At 49.1% G+C, this 21,758-nt stretch overlaps 2 protein-coding genes across 2 annotated transcripts in view; one reads left to right on the top strand and one right to left on the bottom strand.

Moving 5' to 3' along the window:
- Positions 1-3,476: 3,476 nt before the first annotated feature.
- On the bottom strand, positions 3,477-19,184 carry LOC140716449 (ubiquitin-like protein NEDD8). Its single transcript, XM_073029188.1, has 4 exons — positions 19,062-19,184; positions 9,461-9,508; positions 6,345-6,427; positions 3,477-3,954 (listed from the first exon to the last, which is right to left on the bottom strand). The coding sequence occupies exons 1-4, from the start codon at positions 19,077-19,079 to the stop codon at positions 3,867-3,869; spliced, it is 237 nt and encodes a 78-aa protein (XP_072885289.1). The 5' UTR covers positions 19,080-19,184; the 3' UTR covers positions 3,477-3,866.
- A 537-nt stretch (positions 19,185-19,721) lies between these two features.
- The window catches only part of LOC140716448 (GMP reductase 2), a 119,957-nt gene continuing 117,920 nt past the window's right edge, over positions 19,722-21,758 (top strand). The window contains exons 1-2 of the mRNA XM_073029187.1: positions 19,722-20,055; positions 21,391-21,510. Of these exons, the coding sequence (XP_072885288.1) occupies positions 19,969-20,055; positions 21,391-21,510 (207 nt within the window). The 5' untranslated portion in view covers positions 19,722-19,968. The remainder of the gene's footprint in view (positions 20,056-21,390; positions 21,511-21,758) is intronic.

Raw genomic sequence — 21,758 nt, 5'->3', positions numbered from 1 at the left:
CACTACCTCCTAATGGCTCCTTTACTTCAAGATTGCTTATCAAATCCTGTTCATTACATAACACTAAATCCAGCATAGCCTTGTCCCTGGTTGGCTCTCGTACAAGCTGTTCCAAGAATGCATCCCGTAGGCACTCTACAAACTCCCTATCCTGGGGTCCAGCACCAACCTGATTCTCCCAGTTCACCTGCATGTTGAAATCCCCCATAACTACTGCAACATTACCTTTGCCACATGCCAATGTTAACTCCCTATTCAACTTGCACCCAATATCCATGCTACTGTTTGGTGGCCCGTAGACAACACCCATTAGGGTCTTTTTGCCCTTACTGTTCCTCAGTTCTATCCACACAGACTCTACTTCTCCTGATCCTATGTCCCCCCTTGCAAAGGACTGAATCTCATTCCTCACCAACAGGGCCACCCCACCCCTTCTGCCCACATTTCTGTCCCTACGATAGCACGTATAACCTTGAACATTCATTTCCCAGGTCTGATCTCCCTGCAGCCATGTCTCCATTATCCCAACATCATAGTTACCCATTCGCACCTGGGCTTCAAGCTCATCTGCCTTATTTCTGACACTTTGTGCATTCAGATATAGAATTTTTAGCCCATTTCTCCTCTCTCTGTTTAAATCGCTGCCTATTGTGCTTAACCCAGCTCCCCGAACTCCCATCAGGCTATACGCCCCTTGAATTTTGTTGTCCTTCCTAAATTTACTTATTCTTTCTGCACATTTAACTCCATGTTCCGTCAGACCATCCCTCTGTACATGTATCCTCCTTATCACTTGTTCTGCCTCACCTTTCTCTACTACACATTTAATATTCCGGAACCGTGTAGTCCCCACCTGTCCTTTATTCTTCATCTCGCTATCCTCTCTCACATTCTGGATCCCTGCCCCCTGCAAATTTAGTCTAAACACCCCCCCCCCCCCAAGAAGCACTAGCAAACTTTCCTGCAAGAATGTTAGTACCACTCCAGTTCAGGTGTAAACCGTCCCGTCGGAACAGATCCCACCTTCCCTGGAACAAAGCCCAATTATCTACAAACCTGAAGCCCTCCCTCCTGCACCATCCTCTCAGCCACGTATTAATCTTTTTAATCCTTCTGTTCCTTGCCTCACTCGCACGTGGCACAGGTAGCAATCCTGAGATTGTTACCCTGGAGGTCCTGCCCTTCAGCTTCGCACCTAACTCCCTGAACTCACTACGCAGGACCCCCTCACTCATCCTACCCACGTCGTTGGTCCCTACATGGACCACAACATCTGGGTTCTTGCCCTCCCTCTCGAGAATAACCTGCACCCGATCTGAGATGTCCCGGACCCCGGCACCAGGGAGGTAACATACCATCCGAGACTCCCGATCTTCCCCACAAAATCTCCTATCTGCTCCCCTGACTATAGAATCCCCTATCACTACCGCTCTCTTCTCTTCCCTCCTCCCCTTCCTAGTCAAGGGTCCAACCTCAGTGCCAGAGACAGGACCACTGCAACTTGTTCCTGGCAGGTCATCTCCACCAACAGTATCCAAAACGGTATACTTATTGTTGATGGGAACGGCCACAGGGGTGCTCTTCTCTCTCTGTCTTCTCCCCCTGCCTCTCTTGACTGTCACCCATTTGCCTACCTCCTGTCTTTTCGGTGTGACTACCTCCCAATAACTCTTATCTATCTCTGCCTCTGCCTCCCGAATGATCCGTAGTTCATCCAGCTCTTGCTCCAATTCCCTAACTCGGTCTGATAGGAGCTGCAGCTGGATGCACCTATTGCAGGTGTGGCCATCAAGGACAACTGGGTTGACCCTGACCTCCCACATACGGAGCACACCACTGCTCTAACTGTCTCCCCCATCACCTGATCCCAGATTAGTCACAATAAATGAAAAAAGTACCTACCGACCTTACCTTTTTTACCTCAGCAAGCACGTACTCAGGCTCACTGATTTCCTCTCCGAAGTCCTCTTGCGCTGAAGCCCACTAAGCCAAAGCCCAGCACTCTGCTACCGCGCACTCCTCTCGACGTGATCTCCTCTCACTCTCCTGAACCCCAGAGTACAGACCTTAATCTCTCCTCGTGGGACAATTCCATCCCGCCCCTTCCTCCCTCTCCCCAATGCCTCCCCCAAGGTTTGATCTGGTGAACCTCCTCTGCAGGAAGCAATGTTCCAGGGCTGGTCTCACCAGGGGCCAGCATCATTTGAGCAAGGAATCTACTCTTGATGTCGTAACGGTTGGCGGAGAAAATGAAGGAGCTGCCCGAGACAAAGGAGGCGTACAGTTTAATAGCAAGCGGCCGTCTCGGTCGCTTTTCTTGTGATCGCAGCACATTTTGGACATTGTTGATGTGCCACAAGTTTGATTCACCGATTTACTGGTGGGAGCAGGGGCAATGGCTGCGTGGCCTTGGTTGTAGTGAGGACTCTGGGCCTCAAGCCACGGTGTTGCCTGATTACAGCCGCCAGAAGCAGTGTGCTCCACCGGGGGGGAGTGCAGCATCTGGGATGGACCCCCCCCCCCCGCAGTGTTCGCTCGGCAGTAGACAAGCTCTATGGTGGCTTGAATCAGGCTGCATCTTACTGATAGCTTTATGTGCTTGCTGTCTCACACATGCTACATGTGTGCTTTGTGCTGCATGTGATTGTTGGTTCTGTGTTTTTAACACTGGCCCCGGAGTAACGCTGCCTCGTTTGGCTGTGTTTGAATGACAATTACACTTGAACTAAATACACAGCTCTCCCAAAGTGCCTTCCTGACTCCAGTCCTATTTTCCTGTAGGTGGCCCCTCTCTCGCTGAATTTTCCTATCCCCGTACCTCTCCAAATGTATTGGCTGTCCCCACTTCCTCTGGCAGCTCCTGCCACGTACCCACCACTCAAGACCCTTTTCAATCTTTCCCCTCTCACCTTAAGCTAGTTTTCCCCTACCCTGGGGAAAAAGGACTGTGACCACAGTATCTGTGCTTCTCATAATTACATAAACCTCAATAACCGTTCAGTCCCCTTCACTCCGAACTGCCCTGCCTCTCCTCATGACTCTACCACTCCAGTCCCAGCAATGCCCTCAGGAATCCTTTCCGTGCCCTCCTGTGGTGACCAGAACCAGTACGGTCTCGGCAGCAACTTGTACTGTAACACGGAGTCCGCGGAACGTTCGATGGAGATCCGGGAGCTGCAGAGTGGGAGGGGTCACAAACCACCTACTGGAGGTTCTCAGCGGGGTCCATGAGGCATCGACACAGGGTCTTCACCCACACCGCCAACTGTCCCTCCCCTCCTGCTCGAGGGAATGAGCGTCCACCTTTGTAATCAGCCGCCTGAGCAGAGAGGAGGGCAAGTGAGCGAGGTGAGGCTCCAGCACACCACGAGGTAACTCACAAGCTGAGCGGGATCGTGCTCGTGGATGGCCGACGGTCCCCACACGCAAAAAATAAATCGAACGGCAAATGAAGGGTAACTATGGAGACGCAGGGCTCAGAGAAGCATAACACAGTTCGGTTTAATGGATCGTTTCTCTCCCTTCACAGTGACAACACTGGCCCCCAGCTGCCACCCGCCTTCCTGCTCCGATGCCCCAGCGTCCATGTCCCCTCCCAGTGCTGGGGTCGGGGGTGTACAGCGGACCGAGACAACGTAACCCGAGAAATTAGAAGCTGATGCGCCTCGACATCAAAAGAGGATCCCACAAAACCAGATGCAAACTGTTCTGGCGAGTGCCATCAAACAAGTGAGGTGGGTGTGTGTGTGTGTGTGTGTGTGTGGGGGGTGGTGGGGGTCTGCAGAGGGAGGCACATGGTGTGGGATCACAAAGTAATGTGGGGGGGGGGTTAACAGGCTTCACCCAACCACCCCCTTGCCCTGCCGTCATCGAGTTCCTCCTCTCAAGGCCAGAACCAGGTGGAGCACGGACCCTCCTTGTATCTTATAGTCCGCTGCTGTTTTCTCATCATTCCTGTTGTGAAAAGGAAATTGCGTTATCAAGGTCCATCCCATTCCTTCCTCATTCTCAGCCGACCCGGATACAACCCCTCCCCGAAATCTGAGCCACTCACGAGGGTTTAACTGGCGATGAGGAGGCGTACCAGAGATAGAATGGCTGCTTGAGTGCTGTCATAACTACAACCTTGTCCTCAAGATCAGCAAGGCCATAAGATACAGGAACGGAATCAGGCCATTTGGCCCATCGAGTCTGCTCTACCATTTCATCCTGGCTGACCTATTTTTCCTGTCAGCCCCAATCTCTTGCCTTCTTCCCTGACCAATCAACCTCTGCCTTACATATACATGAACACTTGCCCTCCGTAGCTGCCTGTGACAACAAACTCCACAGGTTAACCACTCTCTGGCTAAAGAAATTCCTTCTCCTCTCCATTCTAAAAGGGCATCCCCTCTATTGTGAGGCTGTGTCCTCTTGTCTTAGACTCTCCCGCCACAGGACCCAGCCGCTCCTCATCCGCTCTATCAAAGCCTTTCACCACTTGACACGTTTCAATTAGGTCACCTCTTATTTTTCTGAGTTCCAGTGAATACAAGCCCAGAGCCATCAAACACTCTTTATATGACAAGCCATTCAATCCTGGAATTATTTTCGTGAGCCTCCTTTGAACCCTCTCAGTTTCAGCACATCTTTTCTTAGATAAGGGGTCCAGAACTGCCCACAACACTCCAAGTGAGGCCTCACCAGTGCTTTATAAAGTCTCAACATTACATCCTTGCTTTCATATTCTAGTCTTGAAATGAATACTAACGTTGCATTTGATCTCAACCTGCAAATTAACCTCTAGGGAATCCGACACAAGGTTCCCAAGTCCCTTTCTGCCTCTGTTTTTTTTGCATTTTCTCTCCATTTAGAAAATAGTCAATCCTTTCATTTCTTCTACCAAAGTGCATGACCATACATTGTATTCCATCTTCCACTTCCTCGTCCATTCTCCTAATCGGTCTAAGTTTTTCTATAGCCTCTCTACTTCCTCAAAATTACCCGCCCCTCCATCTATCTTCTTACTATCTAGTAACTTTGCAACAAAGCCATCAATTCCATCATCCAAATCATTGACAAAACAAAAATGTAGTAAGAAGTGGTCCCAACACAGACCCTGTGGAACACAACAAGTCACCGGCAGCCGGCCAGGAAAAGCTCTCTTTGCCTCCTCCCGTTCAGTTTATTCAGGCTAGAATCTTTCCTGTAATATCATGGGTGCAGAGCTTGTTAAACAGCCTCATGTATGGCACCTTAGAGCAACAGGCCATTCAGCCCATCGAGTCTGCTCACCATTCCATCATGGCTGATCCTGGATCCCAGTCAACCCCACACACCCGCCTTCTCGCCATATCCTTTGATGCCCTGACCGTTCAGGAAACCATCAGCATCAATATACCCGTGGACTTGGCCTCTGTGGTAGAGCATTCCACAGATTCACTCCTCTCTGGCTAAAAAAAAAATCCTTTTCTAGAAAGTCCCCCCTCAATTTTGAGGCTGTGCCCTGTAGCTCTGGATACCCCCACCATAGGAAACATCCTCTCCACATCCACCCTATCTAGACCTTTCAACAGTCAGTAAGTTTCAATGAGATCTCTACCTTGTTCTAAATTCCAGTGTGTACAGGCCCAAAGCTGGCAAAGTTGCTGAAGCCTCCCCACCATCAAGGACATCTTCAAAATGCAGCACCTAAAGAAAATGGCATCCAGGACACGCCCTCTGTTCATTACTACCATCAGGGAGGAGGTACAGGAGCCTGAAGGCACACACTCAGCGATTCAGGAACAGCTTCTTCCCCTCTGCCATCAGGGAGGAGGTACAGGAGTCTGAAGACCCACACTCAACATTTCAGGAACAGCTTCTTCCCCTCCACTATTAGATTTCTGAATGGTCAATGAACCCATGAACACTACCTCACTATCTTGCTGTCTTTTTGCAATATTTATCTATTTCTTCCTGTAACATATAGTATTTTTTAATGTCCAGCACTGTATCTTGGCCCGAAACGTCGACAGTGCTTCTCCCTACAGATGCTGCCTGGCCTGCTGTGTTCCACCAGCATTCTGTGTGTGTTGTGTGAGTATTTTTTAATGCCCAGCACTGTACTGCAGCCACAAAAGAGAAACAAATTTCATGACACCTGACTCTGACTCTTTCTGCACCCTGGTTATAGGAGTGTGAGCGACTGTGCGTGTCCGCCCACCTGTTCAGGCACCCGGTCTTCTCTCCCAAGTAACTGAAGCCCAGAGCAGTTCCCCGCAGCACGAGGTAAGCGCGGGCGCGGATCTTCCTCCTCCCAGCCATCACCGTAACCACCCTCCCCGCCATTGTAACCACACCCCCCCATGCCCCCGAACACTCACATCTGTTTTCCACTGTAGATGAGGCGCTGCTGTTGTGGGGGAATCCCCTCCTTCTCCTCCACGCGCTCTTTAATCCTCTCCACCTGCCCAGCAGAAAGAAGCCACTTGGTTCAGCAGAACAGCATCCCCCCCCCCGAGCTCTGGCCTGCCTGGATACAGTCACTGCACCGAAACAGGTCCTTCAGCCCATTACATCCACGCCGGACCCCTCCCTCCCATCTACACTGCCCCTACTTGCCTGCTTCAGGACCGTTTTGTCTGACTGAAGCCTCACGAACCAGCTCAGCCACGCCAACCGTGATCTCTGCCCCCGCCACACAAAACACTCGGAGATGGAGGCAGAGTTAAGATGGAGCTAAACGGCGACCCCTTTGCTTGCACCTTCCGAAACAGCTCTATTTCCATCTTTAATATCTCTTATTTTTCCCTTTCAGGGTTCTTTGGGAGACCCTGACCTGGAGATACACACTGACTTTGGTTCTTTGAGGGATCGGGACCCGTTCTCGGGGTTTCAACACCAGCCACTGTTCGGCACGCCAAGGGGTCGGCCTGTGAGGTGGCCTGGTGATTCAGGACCGGCCATTGTTCGGCACACCAAGGGGTCGGCCTGAGAGGTGGCCTGGTGTTTCAGGACCGGCCGTTCGGCACACCAAGGGGTCGGCCTGAGAGGTGGCCTGGTGTTTCAGGACCGGCCGTTCGGCACACCAAGGGGTCGGCCTGAGAGGTGGCCTGGTGTTTCAGGACCGGCCGTTCGGCACACCAAGGGGTCGGCCTGAGAGGTGGCCTGGTGTTTCAGGACCGGCCGTTCGGCACACCAAGGGGTCGGCCTGAGAGGTGGCCTGGTGTTTCAGGACTGGCCGTTCAGCACACCAAGGGGTCGGCCTGAGAGGTGGCCTGGTGATTCAGGACCGGCCATTGTTCGGCACACCAAGGGGTCGGCCTGAGAGGTGGCCTGGTGTTTCAGGACCGGCCGTTCGGCACACCAAGGGGTCGGCCTGAGAGGTGGCCTGGTGTTTCAGGACCGGCCGTTCGGCACACCAAGGGGTCGGCCTGGTGTTTGGTGTTTGGAAGACTAAGATCTCGGGGCTCTGGAGACAGGCAGATCCAGGGTCGGTGTCACAGTGGGAGACTCGCGTGTCATCGGGGAGGCCGGAAAATCTTTCGCTATGGGCCCAAAGACCCGAGATCTTTGCGATCTTCTTGCACAGGGCTCGTGAAAAGCAACGAACGGACCTTTTAAGGTTGTAAACCAGCAGGTTGTTATGTCTCCCGGGGGACACCTCCCTCTCCCTTGCCAGGTAGCCAGTGTGCTTTTTGTTTTGCCGGTGGGGGGAGGGGGGAGTTGCTCGCCGCTGCTAACGCACGGGCTGGGGAGTTCAGGGTTCCCACATTTCATTCTTTGGGGCACTTGTCTGTTTTTGTGGATGTTTTGCAAAGAAAAAGAATTTCCCGATGTATATTGTACACATTTCCCTGACATTAAATTGAATCCTTCAACCCATTTCATCCTGTGTTCCCATTCCAGGGCTTCACGGACCCCTCGGTTAACGGCATAAAAGAGGTTGGGAACCCCTGCCCTTTGCCATTCCCATCCTTGCATTAGTACAACTGACTTTAACGGTACCTGCCTCCTACCAGCTCGTTCCACATACCCCACCCTCCCCACTTCTTTGGGGAAAAAAGACTGACCATCCGCCACATCTGTGCCCCGCATAATTGTATCAACCTTTACAAGTTCATCCCTCAGAGTCCAACTCCGCCATTCCATCAAGGCAGATTTATTTGCCCTCTCAACCCCTTTCTCCCCGTAACCCTTGACCCCCTTACTCATCGAGGACCTCCCCTCCACTTTAAATATACCTAATGACTTGGTCTCCACCCTCTGGCTAAAGGAATTCGTCAGCTCTGTTCTGAAGGGATGGTCTTGCACTCTGAGGCTGTGTCGTCTGGTCCCAGGCTTAAAGGACACACCCACTCTACCTAGGCCTTTCCATTGAATACGACAGATTTCAATGCTATAGCCCCTTGTACTTCTGAATTCCAGCAACTCCAGAGTCATCAAACATTCCCCGTACATTAACCCTTTCATTTCCAGGATCATTGTTTTGTGAATCTCCTCTGGACTCTCTGCTTTAGAAGTGGGGCCAAAACTGCTCACAATATTATTGTCATTTAACCACATACACGTATACTGTCAAACGAGACGTTTCTCCGAGCCAGGGAGTAAAGCACAGTAGTAAGGCCAAATTTGGAATATTGTGTACAGTTCTGGTCACCGAATTATAGGAAAGATATCAATAAATTAGAGAGAGTGCAGAGACGATTTACTAGGATGTTACCTGGGTTTCAGCACTTAAGTTACAGAGAAAGGTTGAACAAGTCAGGTCTCTATTCATTGGAGCGTAGAAGGTTGAGGGGGGAATTGATCGAGGTATTTAAAATTTTGAGAGGGATAGATAGAGTTGACGTGAATAGGCTGTTTCCATTGAGAGTAGGGGAGATTCAAACGAGAGGACATGATTTGACAGTTAGGGGGCAAAAGTTTAAGGGAAACACGAGGGGGTATTTCTTTACTCAGAGAGTGATAGCTGTTTGGAATGAGCTTCCTGTAGAAGTAGTAGAGGCCAGTTCAGTTGTGTCATTTAAGGTAAAATTGGATAGGTATATGGGCAGGAAAGGAGTGGAGGGTTATGGGCTGAGTGCGGGTAGGTGGGACTAGGTGAGATTAAGAGTTCGGCACGGACTAGGAGGGCCGAGATGGCCTGTTTCCATGCTGTGATTGTTATATGGTTATAGTACATATAACACACAATAACTTGTGAAAGCAAGGATAAAACTTACAGATGAATTACACATAAAGAACGTAATTTAAACATTGTAGGGTATGGAACAGATTAACCAGTGACACTTCAAATGCGACAGGAAGTTCTGAAGCCTAACGGCCTGAGGGAAGAAACTGTTTCCCATCCTAATGGCTGAGTTCCTGCAGCATTTTGTGATTGTCCCTCTGGGTTTCCAGCCCCTGCAGAATCTCTTGTGGTTACACAAGGCTTCACGCCTTACCTCAGTACACGTGACAGTAATAAACGAGTTACCCGAGGCAGCCGAGATCTCACCTTGTCAGTGGGTTCGATGTCGATTTCAATCTCCTTCCCGGTCAGTGTCTTAAAGGAAAGAAAGAGGGAGGTCAGTGTGAACTAGAGGAGCAGATGTATAGAGATTTCAGCAAGCAAGGGACTTTAACTTCCTCCCTAACACTGACTGGGCCAATGATATTGGAATTTGATTAGCACGTCCAAGAAAACTTCCTTTACGAATATATAGAGGAACCTAGTAGAGAGAACGCTCCTGTGCCTCAATGACCCGGAGGACCAAGTTGGCTGGAGTCAGGGCTTTGCGCTTTGGCCCTTGGTCAGGTCACCCATGCCAAACGGGTCAGGGGGCAGAGGCCAGACTGAGAGCGGTCCATCGGTCCTCCAGGTTCAGGGGTTCAGCTGACTGATCAAAAATTTGTTTCAGAAACCGTAATGAAGAGTCCTTCTTTACAGAGGGAGATGGAGGACCTTCAGCGCTGCCCTAAATGCCAGCGGTGTAACGGGCAGTAAGTAAATAAAGAGAACATAGAACATTACATTATGGCAGAGTTCAGGCCATTCAGCCCACAATGTTGTGACCACCCTTTAACCTACTCTAAGGCCTGGACCCGTCTGTGGGCAGTGGTGGAAGTGTCTGTCAGTGAGCGGTCATCATTTTATTATTTTTTTAAATAGCAAAGTGGATGGATACGACTGCTTCACAGATTAAGGCCCCACCAACTCTGGCAGAGCAAAGTTTTGGAGCCATTTGCTGGGATCCACCAGACGTTGATCGGATGAGATTGTAAGGAAAGGAGAATCAGGTTTACTATCACTGGGGCATGTCGTCAAACACGTGGTTTTGCACCAGCAGCACAACGCAATTCATACTATAACTACAGAAAATAGGAGTGGGTTCCAATTAATGGGAATTCGGGCCTGTGTTACACTATCCATTTGGGCCAAAAAGCAGTGTTTCTGATCATTTTGCTCATTTACAGCCAGAAGAACACGGCAGTGTACTCTGGACGAATTCCTCTATCAATAACTATTCGCAGTTTCATAGTATTTTAGTGGTATTGGTAATGTTCTCTATTTCACTTAAATACATAATCTGTTCCTCAGATTGTTTGCTTTTTGTACTTTTGAACTATCTCCAGAAAACTTCAGGTAATTGGGCCTCACTGTACTGATCCCGATGAACTGGAATCCACTGCATGTAAATGTAAACAAGTAGCACAGAAAGGGGCAGTGTGCATGGATTCATTGTTCACTCCGAATTATGATGGCGGAGGGGAAGACCCCGTTCCTGAAACTTTGAGTGTGGTAGTAATGAGAAGAGCTCAAGTCCTGTGTGATGTGGGTCCTTAATGATGGACCTCATACAAACTCCTCTCCCTCCTGCCGTCTGGGAAAAGGCTCCGGAGCATTCGGGCTCTCACGACCAGACTATGTAACAGTTTCTTCCCCCAAGCTATCAGACTCCTCAATACCCAGAGCCTGGACTGACACCAACTCACTGCCCTCTACTGTGCCTATTGTATTTATTGTAATGCCTGCACTGTTTTGTGCGCATTGTGCAGTCCTGGGTAGGTCTGTAGTCTAGTGTAGTTTTTACGTAGTTCAGTGTCGTTTTTGTACTGTTTCATGCAGCACCATGGTCCTGAAAAACGTTGTCTCATTTTTACTATGCACTGTACCAGCAGTTATGTTCAAAATGACAATAAAAAGTGACTTGACTTGCTGCCTTTCTGAGGCACCGCCTTTTGACAATGTCCTGGTGCCCGGGGAGGCTGGTGCCCAGGGAGGCTGGTGCCCAGGGAGGCTGGTGCCCGGGGAGGAGCCGGCTCAGTTTACAACTTTCTGCCAAGTGTGCGCCCTTTCGAAGTGTGTCGTCAAGAGTTTCAGGGCCTGTGTGCTCTTTTTAGGATTAAGGCCAGCAGGTTTTGTGAACCCCAGCTGCTGAGAGGTATTGGTGCTGTGGTTAAGGAGGCATTTATTGTGTGTAAACTAGAGAATCTAGTTAATAATTAGGAACAGTTACCGCCATGTAGGAGTTACATTAGCTTGAGGAGGTTCAGTTTGCCACCGAAGACACTCAAAAACTTCTACAGATGTAGCGTGGAGAGCATTCTGACTGGCTGCATCACCGTCTGGCATGGCGGGCGGGGACTACTGCACAGGATCGAAAGAAGCTACAGGAAGTTGTAAAACTAGTCAGCTCCTGGGTACTAGTCTGCGTAGCATCCAAGACATCTTCAAGGAGTGGGTGCCTCAGGAAGGCAGTGTCCGTCATTATAGACCCCTATCACCCAGGTCATGCCCCCTTCTCATTGCCACCATCAGGGAGGAGGTACAGAAGCCTGAAGGCACACACCCAGCGATTCAGGAACAGCTTCTTCCCCTCTGCCATCAGGGAGGAGGTACAGGAGCCTGAAGGCACACACCCAGCGATTCAGGAACAGCTTCTTCCCCTCTGCCATTCCATTCCTAAAATGCACATTCAACCCATGAGCACTACCTCACTTCTTTAAAAAGTATTGGATTCACACTGGAGCATCCGCGATGCTGAGAAAGTCGTGAATAGCACGTTCAGTGAGTTGGCCACACCGCAGGTAAAGGCTACACAGGCAGAAAGGGAAGGGGTGGCCACTAGACAGTGTAGCAGTAGGCAGGAAGTGCAGGAGTCCCCTGAGGTCATCTCCCTCCTAAACAGATATACTGTTTTGGATACTGTTGGGGGAGATGTCTCATCAGGGGAAGGCAGCAGCAGCCGAGTTCATTGCACCATGGGTGGCTCTGCGGCACAGGAGGGAAGGAAAAGGAGTGGGAGAGCTATAGTGATAGGGGATTCGATTGTAAGGGGAATAGATAGGCATTTCTGTGGCCGCAAACGAGACTCCAGGATGGTATGTTGCCTCCCTGGTGCAAGGGTCAAGGATGTCTCTGAGCGGCTACAGGACATTCTGGAATGGGAGGGTGAACAGCCAGTGGTCGTGGTGCACATAGGTACCAACGATATAGGTAAAAAACGGGATGAGGTCCTACAAGGTGAATTTAGGGAGTTAGGAGATAAACTAAAAAGTAGGACCACAAAGGTAATAATCTCTGGATTACTACCAGTGCCACGTGCTAGTCAGAGTAGAAATAGGAGGATATTTCCGTTGAATACATGGCTTGAAAAATGGTGCAAGGGGGAGGGATTCAAATTTCTGGGGCACTGGAACCAGTTCTGGGGGAGGTGGGACCAGTATAAACAGGATGGTCTGCACCTGGGCTGGACTGGAACCAATGTCCTAGGGGGAGCATTTGCTACTGCTGTTCAGGAGGCTTTAAACTAATGTGGCAGGGGGATGGGAACGTGCAGAGAGACATAGGGGTGTAAAATGAGGGTAGAAGCAAAAAGTAGTAAGCTGAAAAGTAAAAGTGGCAGGCAGGCAAATCCAGGGCAAAAAGCAAAAAGAGCCACTTTTCAACATAATTGTATAAGGGCTAAGAGTGTTGTAAAAACAAGCCTGAAGGCTTTGTGTGTCAATGCGAGGAGCATTCGTAACAAGGTGGATGAATTGAATGTGCAGATAGTTATTAATGAATATGATATACCGTAGATTCCGGACTACAGAGCGCACCTGATTAAAAGCCGCTGGCTCTAATTTTAGAAATAAAATCAATTTTTTAATTGTAAAGGCCGCACCGGATTTTAGGCCGCACCGCTACTTTTAAATATACATACGTATCGGTAACACAAATTACGTTGCATATACTTTTTTACTGAACAGCACGAACAACATTCCAATATCTCCTAGCGACTGGTAAAAATATATATACTGCAGCCTACCAGGAAAAGTTATTGATCGCCTTTAACTTAAAAGCAGCGTTTTCGCTCGGGTCTGATGAGCTCGCGTAACGCGATCGGGTCTAATCGGGTCTGATGTGCTCGGGTCTGACGAGCTCGGGTCTGATGAGCTCGGGTCTGACGCACTCGGGTCTGACGAGCTCGGGTCTGATGAGCTCGGGTCTGACGCGCTCGGGTCTGACGCGCTCGGGTCTGATGAGCTCGCGTAACGCGATCGGGTCTAATCGGGTCTGACGCGCTCGCGTAATGCCCCCACCTTCCCGTATATATCCCACAAGACGCGGCGAAACCGGGTGTGACGTCATAGCATCCCGGGATGTAGTACAGAAAACAAATATAGTTAAAACACTTCTAACTTTAACTAACAAATGAATTACTAAGCGAAAATATTATAAACTAAGTAACTGCCATAAAGGCAGCACAATGCTTTTCTTCGAGTGTTTTCCATGTTGATGAGGGTGAGTACAAATGACTGATTTACAATAATTTAATTGTGAAAGTGCACTTGATTTATCGTACAATTTCATTGGACCTCTGTGAACTACTCATCAATTTTATTGGTCTACTGTTACGAGGCAAAATGTTTACGAGGCGGCATGAAAAAAAACCATGTATTAGCCGCCCTGGATTAAAGGCCGCAGAGTTCAAAGCTGTTCAAAATGTGGGAAAAAAGTAGCGGCTTATAATCCGGAATCTACGGTAGTTGGGATCACAGAGACATGGCTCCAGGGTGACCAAGGATGGGAGCTCAACATCCAGGGATATTCAAAACTCAGGAGGGATAGACAGGAAAGAAAAGGAGGTGGGGTAGCATTGCTGGTTAGAGAGGAGATTAAGGCAATAGAAAGGAAGGACATTAGCCTGGAGGATGTGGAATCGATATGGGTAGAGCTGCATAATACTAAGGGGTAGAAAACGCTGGTGGGAGTTGTGTACAGGCCACCTAACAGTAGTAGTGAGGTTGGGGATGGCATTAAAAAGGAAATTAGAAATGCGTGCAATAAAGGAACAGTAGTTATAATGGGTGACTTCAATCTATATATAGATTGGGTGAACCAAATTGGTAAGGGTGATGAGGAAGAGGATTTCTTGGAATGTATGTGGGATGGTTTTCTGAACCAACATGTCAAGGAACCAACTAGAGAGCAGGCCATTCTAGATTGGGTATTGAGCAATGAGGAAGGGTTAGTTAGCAATCTTGTCGTGCAAGGCCCCTTGGGTAAGAGTGACCATAATATGGTGGAATTCTTCATTAAGATGGAGAGTGACATAGTTAATTCAGAAACAAAGGTTCTGAACTTAAAAAAGGGTAACTTTGAAGGTATGAGATGTGAATTAGCTAAGATAGACTGGCAAATGATACTTAAAGGGTTGACGGTGGATATGCAATGGCAAGCATTTAAAGATCGCATGGATGAACTACAACAATTGTTTATCCCAGTTTGGCAAAAGAATAAACCAGGGAAGGTAATGCACCCATGGCTGACAAGGGAAATTAGGGATAGTATCAAGTCCAAAGAAGAAACATATAAATTAGCAAAAAAAAGCAGCACACCTAAGGACTGGGAGAAATTCAGAGACCAGCAGAGGAGGACAAAGGGCTTAATTAAGAAAGGGAAAAAAGATTATGAGAGAAAGCTGGCAGGGAACATAAAAACTGACTGTTAAAGCTTTTATAGATACGTGAAAAGAAAAAGATTGGTCAAGACAAATGTAGGTCCTTTACAGTCAGAAACAAGTGAATTGATCATAGGGAACAAAGACATGGCAGACCAATTGAATAACTACTTTGGTTTTGTCTTCACTAAGGAGGACATAAATAATCTTCCGGAAATAGTAAGGGACCGAGGGTCTAGTGAGATGGAGGAACTGAGGGAAATACATGTTAGTAGGGAAGTGGTGTTAGGTAAATTGAAGGGGTTAAAGGCAGATAAATCCCCAGGGCCAGATGGTCTGCATCCCAGAGTGCTTAAGGAAGTAGCCCAAGAAATAGTGGATGCATTAGTGATAATTTTTCAAAACTCCTTAGATTCTGGATTAGTTCCTGAGGATTGGAGGGTGGCTAATGTAACCACACTTTTTAAAAAAGGAGGGAGAGAGAAACCAGGGAATTATAGACCCGTTAGTCTGACATCGGTGGTGGGGAAAATGCTAGAGTTGGTTATCAAAGATGTGATATCAGCACATTTGAAAAGAGGTGAAATCATCGGACAAAGTCAGCATGGATTTGTGAAAGGAAAATCATGTCTGATGAATGTTATAGAATTTTTTGAGGATGTAACTAGTAGAGTGGATAGGGGAGAACAAGTGGATGTGGTATATTTGGATTTTCAAAAGGCTTTTGACAAGGTCCCACACAGGAGATTAGTGTGCAAACTTAAAGTACACGGTATTGGGGGTATGGTATTGATGTGGATAGAGAATTGGTTGGCAGACAGGAAGCAAAGAGTGGGAGTAAACGGGACCTTTTCAGAATGGCAGGCAGTGACTAGTGGGGTACCGCAAGGCTCAGTGCTGGGACCCCAGTTGTTTACAATATATATTAATGATTTAAACGAGGGAATTAAATGCAGCATCTCCAAGTTTGCGGATGACACGAAGCTGGGCGGCGGTGTTAGTTTTGAGGAGGATGCTAAGAGGATGCAGGGTGACTTGGATAGGTTAGGTGAGTGGGCAAGTTCATGGCAGATGCAATTTAATGTGGATAAATGTGAGGTTATCCACTTTGGTTGCAAGAACAGGAAAACAGATTATTGTCTGAACGGTGGCCGATTAGGAAAAGGGGAGATGCAACAAGACCTGGGTGTCATTGTACACCAGTCATTGAAGGTGGGCATGCAGGTACACCAGGCAGTGAAAAAGGCAAATGGTATGTTGGCATTCATAGCAAAAGGATATGAGTACAGGTGCAGGGAGGTTCTACTGCAGTTGTACAAGGCCTTGGTGAGACCGCACCTAGAATATTGTGTGCAGTTTTGGTCCCCTAATCTGAGGAAAGACATTCTTGCCATAGAGGGAGTATAGAGAAGGTTCACCAGATTGATTCCTGGGATGGCAGGACTTTCATATGAAGAAAGACTGGATCGACTAGGCTTATACTCACTAGAATTTAAAAGATTGAGGGGGGATCTTATTGAAATGTATAAAATTCTAAAGGGATTGGACAGGCTAGATGCAGGAAGGTTGTTTCTGATGTTGGGGAAGTCCAGAACGAGAGGTCACAGTTTAAGGGTAAAGGGGAAGCCTTTTAGATAGATAGATAGATAGATAGATACTTTATTCATCCCCATGGGGAAATTCAACTTTTTTCCAATGTCCCATACACTTGTTGTAGCAAAACTAATTACATACAATACAATTAGGACCGAGATGAGGAAAAACTTCTTCACACACAGAGTGGTGAATCTGTGGAATTCTCTGCCACAGGAAACAGCTGAGGCTGGTTCATTGGTTATACTTAAGAGGAAGTTAGATATGGCCCTCGTGGCTAAAGGGATCAGGGGGGTGTGGAGAGAAAGCAGGTCCAGGGTTCTGAGTTGGATATCAGCCATGATCGTACTGAATGGCGGTGCAGGCTCAAAGGGCCAAATGGCCTGCTCCTGCACCTATTTTCTATGTTTCTATGACCATTTTTGCACTATTTTAAATTTAACTATTATATAGACTTACTATAATTGATTTAATATTTTCCATATTTATCAGATATTTCATTGAACTGCTGCTGTTAACAAATTCCACAACATATGCCATTGATAATAAACCTCATTCTGATTCCTCAACCATCAGGCTCTTGAACCAAAGGGGATAACTTCACTTGCCCCATTGTTGAAATGTTCCCACAACCTACACACTCACTTCCAAGGACTCTTCATCTCATGCCCTCGATATTTATTGCTTATTTATTTATTATTATTATTTCCTTCCTTTTATATTTACACAGTTTGTTGAAAACCAAGTTGATACGGTTTTTTAATCGATTCTATTATGGATCTATTGAGTATGCCTGCAAAAAAATGAATCTCAGGGGTGTATACGATGACATACATGTACTTCGATAATAAATTTACTTTGAATGTCAGATCGCTTTATGACTGCAAGTGTAGGAATCCATTTGAGAGAAGTTAGAAGGGCAAAAAAATTAGCATGGCCGTTTGCATGTGGAGCCAAAGGAAATGGGAGAGATTTCTAAGGAATACTTTTCTTCAGTTTTTATTGAAGAAAAAAAGATGGAAGCTGAGGAAATGGTAGGGGGGGGGGGGGGAATTGAAAGGTGTTGTCTTGGACCACGCACAATGTAGCAGGAACGAGTATTGGATGCCTTAAGGTGGACAAATTCGCCAAGCCACACCAGTGGGGACTTGAGAAGAAATTCTGGAAGTTGTTGCTCCCTCTCTGGGCACGAGTGTGAGTTTCCAGAGGACTGGAGAGCAGCTAATGTGGTGCCAATGTTCAAAAAGGGTAGGACAAACAAGCCAGGAGACGACAGGCTGGTGAGTCTGACATCGGTGGTGGGTGAATTGCTGCAGGGGGTGGGATCCAGCAACACTTGGAGACAAAAATGTCTGATTCGGGACAGTCAGCACGGCTTCGTGAGTGGAAAGTAACGCCTGACAAAGCTCTTGGCATTCTCCAAGCATGTAACCAAGAGGGGAGACGAGGGTAGGGGCATGGATGTTGCTGAAGTAGATTTTTAGCCCCACATGACAAGCTAATTTGGAAGGTCAGATTGCATGGGATCTGGGAGGAGATAACGGATTGGATCTACAATTGGTTTAGTGGATGGTCAGAAGATTGTTTTTCTGGCTGGAGGCCCACATTGAGAGGTGTGCCAGAATTTGATACTGGGGCCTTCATTGTTTGTAATTTATACAATGTTTTTTATGAAAATATAGAAAGCATTGATAATAGGCTTGAATATGATACTAAAATAGACAGTATCACAGACGGTTTAGGTTAAAAAAAATTAAAGACAGATCTTGATCATCCGGTTATTTGGGCTATGGATTGAAAACTGGCTTTCCATCCACACTAGTTCTGCATTTTGAGAGATCAGACCAGGACAGGACTTGATGGAAGTCCTGATGAAGGGTCTCAGCCCAAAACGCTGACCGTTTATCCCCATCCACAGATGCTGCCTGACCTGCTGGGCTCCTCTAGCATACTGTGTGTATTGCTCCGGATTTCCCCCATCTGCAGCACCTCTTGTGTCTAGAGTAGGACTTATACAGCGAATGATACGGCCGGCCATGGGGAGTGTTATATTCAGAGACAGACCGAGGAATACACGCGCTGACAAAGGTGTTCGGCATGCTGGCCTTCTTCAGTCAGCGCCCTGAGTTCGGGGGCCAGTAAGTTAGGTTACCTAAGATATTGCTGAGGCCACACTATGAGTATTGCGTCGTATGCTGTTCTGGTTATCCTGTATTGAACACTAGTATTAAAATGTAGATATTATTTATCACTGGGCAGGCAGGCTGCTGATACCTGTGATAGGGATCATGGGGGGGGAGGGAGGAATCACTCTGGAGGGGAATGCGGGATTACAGTGCGATGGGGAGGCATTAAGGGGACAGTGAATGAACTTAGAGACGGGGTGGGGTTATCCAGCCGAGGGTGCATCTGCTAGGGGGATGGAGGGAGAGGGTAGTGGGGCTACGGCCAGGCTAAGGAAAGGGCGCGCACCGGCGGGGGGTGGGAAGGGTGGATCAGAGAGAGGGGTATCGGCGAGGAGGGGGGGAGGAGAAGGGTATAAAGGGGGAGGGAGCAGCCCCACCGCCCCGCTCTCACCTTCACTTTAATCAGCATCCTCGCCTCTCTCGGTTCGCCGCCGCCGTCTCCGCGCTGAGGTCATTAACATCCGGGGTCGCGCCGCCCGCCGGTAGCCAATCGCCGTGCGCTCTCGCCCTGTTTCTCGGCCCCCCTCCGCCGCAACCAATCGCAAGCCGGCGCCCGCCCCAGATCAGCCAATTACGACGCCGGAATGTGTCTCGCCGCCGGTCCACCCGACACCGAGCCTCCCTCCGGCCAATCCTGGTGCCGCTCAGGGCTTCAGTTATCCCATCGTGATTCCAATGGGAGATTGATCCTAACCAATAGTGGCGCCGTTCTGCTAGAAATAGCCCAATCAGAACGTTGCTGCGCCAGCAGTGCGGCCAATCACGACGCGGCTTTTTCTCAGCATTTTTGCCGCACGATTTGTCGCCGCGTCTTTCCTGACTCTTCCAACTGATCACGTCATTTATAATATTTCATTCGATTTTTCCTCAAAATACGTAAATCAGATATGTCTCCAAAACTACGTCGTGTAAAATTTGATACACAATTTTCCACAGGCTTGGCGTTCGCAACGGAGGCGAAGCACTGCCAGACTACATTTCCCGGCGTGCATGGCGCGCGGCAGGGAGAGCCGCGATTGGCGGGTTGTGGACGTACCACGTCAGGCATGCGCACGCTGTCCTTTCCTGCCACGGGAGTCAAGTAGTGACGGCGGCGGGGGAACAGAAGGCGCGAGACTCTCCCTCGAGACCACCGCGTGAGGGTTGGAGGATCACATGACCGGGTCCCGAAGGCGCCAAGTCGGCCGATCACGTGGCGAGAAGGAGGAGGAAGCCATTTTGTGACCACCACCCCCCGCCCCGCCCCCAACAACAAAGGCCAAGTACCCCGTAAAGAACCCCCTGCCCCCCAAGGGAGAATGCCCCGAATAGACAACGACATTAAGCTGGACTTCAAGGACGTCCTGCTCCGGCCCAAGCGGAGCACGCTGAAAAGCCGGAGCGAGGTACAGCTCGCTGGGTGGCGGGCACCTTGGCATCTGGGCCAGAGACATCGGGCTTGTGAAAGGAAACCTCACCTCCCGGACCTGCCCATACCCCTCTCCTCAGCCTCCAGGGACCCTCGCCGCGGGGCGGTGGAATGGGGACTGCAAATCCGCCTAAGCTCCCCATCCACGAGCCGGGCGTCATTCGAGGGTGGAACGGTCCCGCCACAACATTCCTCGTCTAAATGGAGCTGGGGGGTGGGGGGGGGGGTGTGGCTGATGCCTGTGTCTGGCCAGATGATTCCGGCTTGTGCCCGGGTTACAATTACGCTATCTCTCCCCAGGGGACATTTTCCCATTCTGCAATGGAGGGGGTGTGGTCAAAAGCATCGCGGAGGCTGTTCATACAGGAGGGGAGGCTCTTTATGTACCCCCATCTCCTCGCCCCCTCCGTCATCCCCACAGCCCTAGTCTTGGACACGCTGCTGCATTTTGCCAGGTTTCTGGATGGTTCTGCGGTGGCACGAAGGGAATGTCTGGGCTCGCCCGGCATTCCACGGGGGGTGGGGGGGGCACACTGTCCACAGGCTCTTGCTGCGGTGGGAGGGGTGTGTGGATAGGCGGGGGCATCTTTACTTGGCAAAGGCTTTGTCCAGATCTGGTTGCACGCGGAAATCGGGAAGCCCTCCTGAACCGGCTTGCATCCAGTCCCCGTTCCGTAACGGGTTCTTTGACCAGCACCTGATCCTGTAGTCTTCTACACTCTATAAACTCAAACACCTGCTCTACAAGCAACAGCCTTGAGAAACCTTTCCACAGCCTCTGCAATTTAACCTCATCCTTCCTGCAGTGTGGTAACCGGAACTCCGCAGCAGTAACTATAACGTGGGGTCCAGCTGCAGCACCTGGTACTTTATCTAATGAAAGCCACTGTGCCAAATGTTTTTTACACCACTGGTGGTGTTACTTTCAGGGATTTCTGTAGTGCCTCGCCCTAAACCAGGTGCAAGCGAAGGGTTAATAATCCCAAGAAGGATTTTAAGGAGGAAATTCTTCACCTAGGAAGATTTGCAAATCACTGCCTCCCTCGTCTGTCCTGCCCTTGAGTATATCCGATGACTTAGCCTCTGCAGAAGACAATTCCCAAGATTTCCCACCCGCCCACAGAGCAAATTCCTCCAAGTCTCCTTTGTAACCCTTTATTCTGGATTCTACCCCCCCCCCCCCCCCCCCGGTAAACTGTAGAGACCCCCCTCAGCGCAGTCCTGTCGCGGACCGTTTCATTCATAGAGCAAGAGTTGACAATGTTCAGTTGATCAAGCCTCATTCCATTCTCTCGTTCCTCCCCTCCTGCAGGTGGACTTGAAGAGGAGCTTCGTGTTCCGTAACTCCAAGCAGTCGTACAGCGGCATCCCCATCATAGCGGCCAACATGGACACGGTGGGAACGTTCGAGATGGCGAAAGCCCTGGCCAAGGTACAGTACCTGGGGTGAATGGGACTTACAGCGATTCCTGCTTTAAACTAACGGAAAAGTATTGCCAACAGTTTTGGGCCCCTTATCTCAAAGGATGTGTTGTCATTGGAGAGAGCCCAGAGGAGGTTCATAAAGATGATTCCGGGAATCATATGAGGAGCGTTTGGCAGCTTTGGGCCTGTACTCACTGGAATTTAGAAGAACCTGGGGAATCTCACTGAAACCTATTGAATGTTGAAAGGACTGGA

The sequence above is a fragment of the Hemitrygon akajei genome, chromosome 25 (genome assembly GCF_048418815.1).
Source record: "Hemitrygon akajei chromosome 25, sHemAka1.3, whole genome shotgun sequence".
NCBI classification, from domain to species: domain Eukaryota; kingdom Metazoa; phylum Chordata; class Chondrichthyes; order Myliobatiformes; family Dasyatidae; genus Hemitrygon; species Hemitrygon akajei.
Note: the sequence above shows the minus strand (reverse complement) of the source record. Positions and strands in the feature narration are given on the sequence as shown.